This window comes from Motacilla alba, chromosome 4 (assembly GCF_015832195.1).
Source record: "Motacilla alba alba isolate MOTALB_02 chromosome 4, Motacilla_alba_V1.0_pri, whole genome shotgun sequence".
NCBI classification, from domain to species: Eukaryota; Metazoa; Chordata; class Aves; order Passeriformes; family Motacillidae; genus Motacilla; species Motacilla alba.
In genome coordinates this window covers 15,413,911-15,419,910 of record NC_052019.1, presented here as the reverse complement: position 1 = coordinate 15,419,910, position 6,000 = coordinate 15,413,911, and the positions used below count along the sequence as shown (strand labels likewise).

General features: G+C 42.0%; 1 protein-coding gene across 11 annotated transcripts in view; it reads left to right on the top strand.

The window, feature by feature from the left end:
• Positions 1 to 546: 546 nt before the first annotated feature.
• Positions 547 to 6,000, top strand: part of LDB2 (LIM domain binding 2) — a 214,562-nt gene continuing 209,108 nt past the window's right edge. For 2 of the 11 annotated variants that reach the window (XM_038135981.1, XM_038135979.1), the window contains exon 1: positions 616 to 971. In XM_038135981.1, the coding sequence (XP_037991909.1) occupies positions 840 to 971 (132 nt within the window). In that variant the 5' untranslated portion in view covers positions 616 to 839. Of the gene's footprint in view, positions 972 to 6,000 lie in introns of all 11 variants that reach the window. The other 9 variants (XM_038135982.1, XM_038135983.1, XM_038135975.1 and 6 more) reach the window with 6 other exon arrangements.

The window sequence follows — 6,000 nt, the reverse complement described above, 5'->3', positions numbered from 1 at the left end:
CGCCTTTACGCCGGACAGCGGCTCTAAAATGACCCATTTGCGTACGGCTGACCCCCTCCGAAGGGCACCGCCGCTGCTCGTCCGGGGGTCCCGCTCTGCCACCCGCCCCTTTGTGCTTTCCCATTTTCCGGGAGCTTTCTGCGGCTGGCATCCGAGCGCTCTCCATTGTGTGAAGTGTGGCGTGCGGGGCTATTTCTTTGTGCCGGCCGCCCTCCCTGCCGTGCCCCGGCTGCGGCCCCCCCGGCCCGGGCAGCGCGGAGCGGCCGCCCCGGGCGGGCAGCGGGCGCCGCGGGAGCCGTCGGGCGCGGGGGAAGCGGCGGCTGCCCGCGGCGGGATGGCCGTGGCCTGTGTTTATGTATTTTGTAGTAATCACATTTCTGACATTAGCCGCGGGGTGATTGGCTCAGGCAGCTTTTAAACCACCTATATGCTAACGAGCCCGCCGCGGCTCCGGCGGGGGCCTGCGGGGGGACAGCGAACCCCAACCCGCACCTCTGCCAGGCGGCGAGGCGAGGGGGGGGGTGGCATTTCTGAACTAGTCGGCAGCGCGGACAGGAAATGACCCCTCCAGAAACTGCTGCTTTAAAACCGAGCGGCGGTGCCTGAAGCTATCCAGCCTCCCTCTCCGTGTCTGGAGCCTGTGCGCTCCCGCTCCCCCCACCCCCCGCCCGTCTCCGCCGGAGCGGGCTCCCACAGCAGTCCCCAGCCAGTGCGTGCAGCCTGGATGTGTGTGTGTGTGTGCGCGCCGCTACTTTGTACTGTGAAGAACACACAGCCCATGTGCTCTGTATGGATGTTGATGATACTCTGTGTAGCTTGAATCTCTGCAAGCAGGCAAGATGTCCAGCACACCACATGACCCTTTCTATTCTTCTCCTTTTGGCCCATTTTATAGGAGACACACACCATACATGGTGCAACCAGAGTACCGAATATATGAAATGAACAAGAGGCTGCAGTCGCGGACGGAGGTAAGTCCCCCAGCCTTGTTTTCCTGTGCATGGACCGTGGTAGGTTTCAGCCCGAATTCCAGCTGAAGCGTCCCACTAGACAGTACAGTATATGCAGGCATGGACCCTAATTAATTTAGTAGTTTAATTGGGTAATCCCTCATTATGTTTCCACGCAGAGCAACTCTTTGAGGAGATACCAGCTTAGGCTGCAATCATGAAATTACAGTACAGCACTTCAGGATTGATTATAACGCTGGTCTCAGGAAATTTCTTTGCCTTAGTGTGTTGTTTGTTCAGGATCCGTCCTGCTGGCATTTGCAGCTATAATATTGCGAAGTATTGCTTCGGCTTTTGCACAAAATTAATTCTGGAATGTTGCAGGTCTGGGGGGAGAGACGAACATTTTGGTTTTGTTCTGTAAACTCATTAAAATGAAAAATGCATGATAACTGAAAAGGGGAGCGGAGTTTTAAAAACTTATTCCTAGGCTACTCTTAAAGAACACATGTTTGGGACAACCAACGAGAGAAATTTGTGTTTACGTTTAGAATGCTGTTGCTTTTAGCAAGAGAGATGGTCAGTTCACTACTTTATCATATAGCTGTCAAAAGTACCCAGTAATGTAAACTACATTCGCTGTTGGTTATGCTTTGTAAAATGTGTTAGTGGTTTATACACCCTGGCTTCAAAATCCAGATCAGCCACTGCAAAGAACATACTGAATGGGAGGGGGAAATGCTTCTGTCATTAAAAAATAATAATGAAAAAAAAAGAAACAGTGGGGGCTGCATCTTGTTATTTACATGGTTAAGTAAAGCACACTTTTCAAGTCTAATGAAGTGAAAGTGAATCAGGCTGCTTTTCTGTCCATGTGTCTGTGTTTGTGCAGCAAACATTCTTGGTGCTGCAATTTTTCATAGTAGTCTATTAGTGGTGCCCTGAAAATACTTTTTAAAAGTATGAATCCTTTATAGTAAACAGCTTTATATAGCAGCAAATATCTGCCAGGTTTGTGACACACAGCATGGTGAAGGACCTCAGGTTGGTCTGTTTGTTGTATTGTGATTCTTTGGGACAACATGAGGTTATCATAAAATAAACCACACATGCCTGAATTGTCAGCTAAGCCATGGAGAATCTGTGACGTTAAATGTATATGATACAGCTAACGAGATGTGACCTGCTTTCTGATTGGGCACCGCCACGGGGTAACTGCTTTTCTCTCACTGTTACCACTGCCAGGCTTGAAACGTTGCTGGGGAGTAATTGGTGATACACTTTGTGCTGGCTAAAAACTCCACGCAGTTCTTTGCTCCCAAAATCATGGCAAGTGTTTGTCAGTTTGGCCCTAAGTTGTTGGCTGCAGAGGGTTGCTGCCGTTTAGAATGAGGGTTTGTTTGCTGCTGGCTGTTTGTTACTGTCTTGCAACTCTGGTCCTTACATTCCTGTACATACTCATGTAATAACTTATAGACTTTTTCAAGTGAGAAGAGCAAATATGTATCACTGAGTGACTTCTTCAGGGTTTTATATACAACCTGCTTTTAAAGCTGTCAGTGCTAACTTAGACTTTTTACATATTATTTTAGTGGTATTTTAATACTTGACCAGTTCCTGATTGTAGCTTCTTTATGGATGTTACCCTAGAAAAGTTTCTGAGGGACTTGTGAAGCAACTTTCCCCTCCTTCGTTGCTGAGGTGTGCTGAATTAAACTTCAGCACCTTTAATTGCAATTTTTGCTGCGCAAATTCAGATGGATTGTTGTGGGCAAAAGCAATAACCCACTCTTTCTTGCTAGGAGTGCCCTGCTAGGTTTCAGCAGCATTTTACTTTGACAGTCAGTATTTAGTTAATGAAGGCCTTATGCTCCAGCATTTCTTTTATTTGCTCAGAATAAAAATTCTTTTGCTTTGTGATTGTTCAGTGTTTACATTCTGGTTCTCTGTTTTTTCAGTTTATGAGCTCTGTGCTGTAAGCATTGTTGTTCATTGAAATGTGTTTTTGAGCTAACTTCATCTCATTCATCTTCCAATGAAAACCATCTCCATAATAAGCAAACAAAAAATATTAAACTAATTTCCTGGGAAACTGGAGTGACTAGGTGTGGACAGTCTGTAAAGAATACTGCTGACTTCTTGGGCAGGTCAGAAAGTGGAAGTTTCACATTAATTTTATGCACTTCCAAGCATGTTTGGGATTGGTAGGTGAAGGCTTCTGGAGCATGTATAACTAGCTCTAAATTTTTTGAATCCAGAGCCTGGTATGTCATGGAAGGAATGTGCTTGTGCTGTGGGTGATACAGGCTTGCTGCATGAATGTTTCTCTTCAGGCAGTCTTTGGAATAATGTAGGCACTGGTCTCTGAAGGAGGCTGCTTGTGCTCTGTGAGCCCCAGGGGGTAGGTGAGCACAGGCAAAGCAGCTTAAGGCGAAAGGAATTACAAAGAAACTCTCCAAAAGACTGGGGGTAGCAAGCTGGCAGATTCCACATGGACCCAACTTGTGCAGAGAGACAGTGGCAAATGAGGATGCATTAAAAAAAAGGGGAAACTACAGCCTTTATCCCAAATATATCCATGGAAAGCCTTTGGGATTTTTCTGGTTTCATAAAACATGAAAATGTTCTTAATAACCCTGTAGCGCCAGATTCTCTACTGTCCCTTGCAGAGGTGGAAGTTCCAAGGCAGAGCAAAACATCCATAATTTAATAAAGTTGTACAGAGGATGGATGGAGAGCCTATGAAAGGTCCATCTGTATGTCATGTCTATCTGTTTTCTCCTCTCCCTTCCCATTGTAGTTCTCCAAAGCTTGCAGGTAGGTGAGAAATTATTAAAAAAAAAAAAATAAAAAAAAAAGCCATGAGCTGGAAGAAGCACCACTGGGGAATCCACCACAGGCCATTCCTACTCCTGCTCTCCCAGCAGCAGGGTTGATGGTTGGGGAAGGTAGAGGTGTTCTTTAAAGGGCTCAGGGCTTGAGGACCCTTCCTGAGAAATCCACTGCTTCCACTCCAGTTTCTGTCAGCATTGGGTGGAAGGCAATAACAGTCAGTGTGAAGGATGTGCTCAGTGTATTAAGCAGACAAAGTACAGCGTGATAAAGAAAGGTCATTTAGATGCAGCGTAGCTATCTTTGTTGTTCTTGTTTTCTTTAGGAAGAAATGGAAGTCATGAAAGTAAAGAATTAACAGCTTTAGCTTGTGCTAGATGTGCAAACTTTTGCTTTCCAAACGTCTTATAACTTTATGGGCTCCTCAGACAGAACCTACAACTGCCTTTTTAAATTCAGGGTCAGTTTTAGGCGAAGCATTCCAATCACACCCAGGCAGGGGGTGGTTTTATGATGTAAGTACTGGCAAAAGTCCACCACCTAGCTAATTCTTATGTGATCTAAAGTAAATTAGGGAATCTGAGTTACTAAACAGTCTAGAGGAAAACTGTACCTTCCTTAAAAGTTGTTCAAAGAAATCTAATGTGGTAATACTTTTTTCTAAATTAATACATGCTTTCTTAATAATACTTTGGGAGCATCCAGTGCCATTTTGTAATGCATCAACAATCCCTATTTAAAGAAGTAAAATGAATATTTGAATGTTTAATAATCTCTGGCAGATATAAAGATAAATCTTGCTTACTTCTCTCATAGTTGATTAACTTCTGGTTAAACAAAATGCAGCTGTTTCCTTGCTCTGTGTGTGGTTTTCAGGATTTCATTCCCATTCACTCATACTTGGTTTATCTTAATTTTTTTATATCTGTGTTAGTTTAACATTTCAAGAAAGGAATCCTGTGGTGGCATAATCAGCACTTTCTGAAGTTCTAGGTAGCAATACACAACATAAGTAAATGTCTCTGTTTTTCATAAAACTTGATGTTTAAAAAGGCACCTCTTTTCCTCTTTGATGTTGTAAATCCTTTTCTGTTCTAATTTTTAATCATTTGAAATTGCTTACACTTAAAAGAAAATAAAGGTGATTATATCTTGTATATAATTATTCAGTAACATTACAGAGTGCTGTGAATAGATCGCTTAAAGTTGCTGACAGTTTAAAGTTTGAGGCGTTGCTTTATTGTCAGTAATCAAAGAAATGTATCAAGCCTTTCACTTGTTTATTTAGTCCCCTGTATTGTTAGAACTTTCGTGTATCACAATACATTAAATTCACCTGTATCTCTCTTTGTCACTACAAGAGATTATGCTTTGCATCACCATTGGATGCAACACACAGCTTTCCCTCTGGCTAAGAGAGCAGTGGTTTTAAGGGTGACTAGAGACCTTGATTAGTAGCATATTTGTTTTAAAGACAATCAGCTTAATCAAATGATATTAAACTCCTATTAAACTGTATAGTGAATTTAACAAAGATTTCATGATGGAAAAAATATATAAAGAAAATTAAAAGGAAAATAAAGGAGGGTGTTATGATCATTTAAAAGCTGCTAAATGAACTGGAAGCTTACACAGACATTCATATGCAACCAAATATTTAATGCAAATCAAAGCAAAACAAATTTTCTGCAGTTTAATGAAAGTCTCTTATTTTTCTTTCTCACATTGCTATCTGATGAAATAATCTTCTTCTTCCTGATGCATTTTTAATAGATTAGTCATAAAAATCTATGTTGTGACATCACATTTGTTCGCCTAGCAACTTAGTGTGGCAAACAGATCTCTCATATTGTGTACATAAGTCTGAGTTTGTCCAATGAGTTTGTTTTGTTGAGGGGAAAAACACATAAACTTCTGTTTTAAAGTCATTTTGAGGAAATATTCTTTCACCCACAAATATACTAATACTTAGCAATTCTAGGAACATGAGTAAAGTATTTTGAGAGTACTTATGAACCATGCTCTGCTGAAACTAAAAGGTCAGTGTTAAAAGAAAACCCTTGAATGCCTTTAGGCAGACGCTGACTTCAGAATGGATTCAAGGCTCTTTTTACTGATTTTCTTTTATTTCATACATGTTTTCTATCCGTTAAAAAAAATTCAGTTGCAGCTGCTTTCAATTAAAATTGTTGCAAACTAACAATTCTTATGAGGCCAG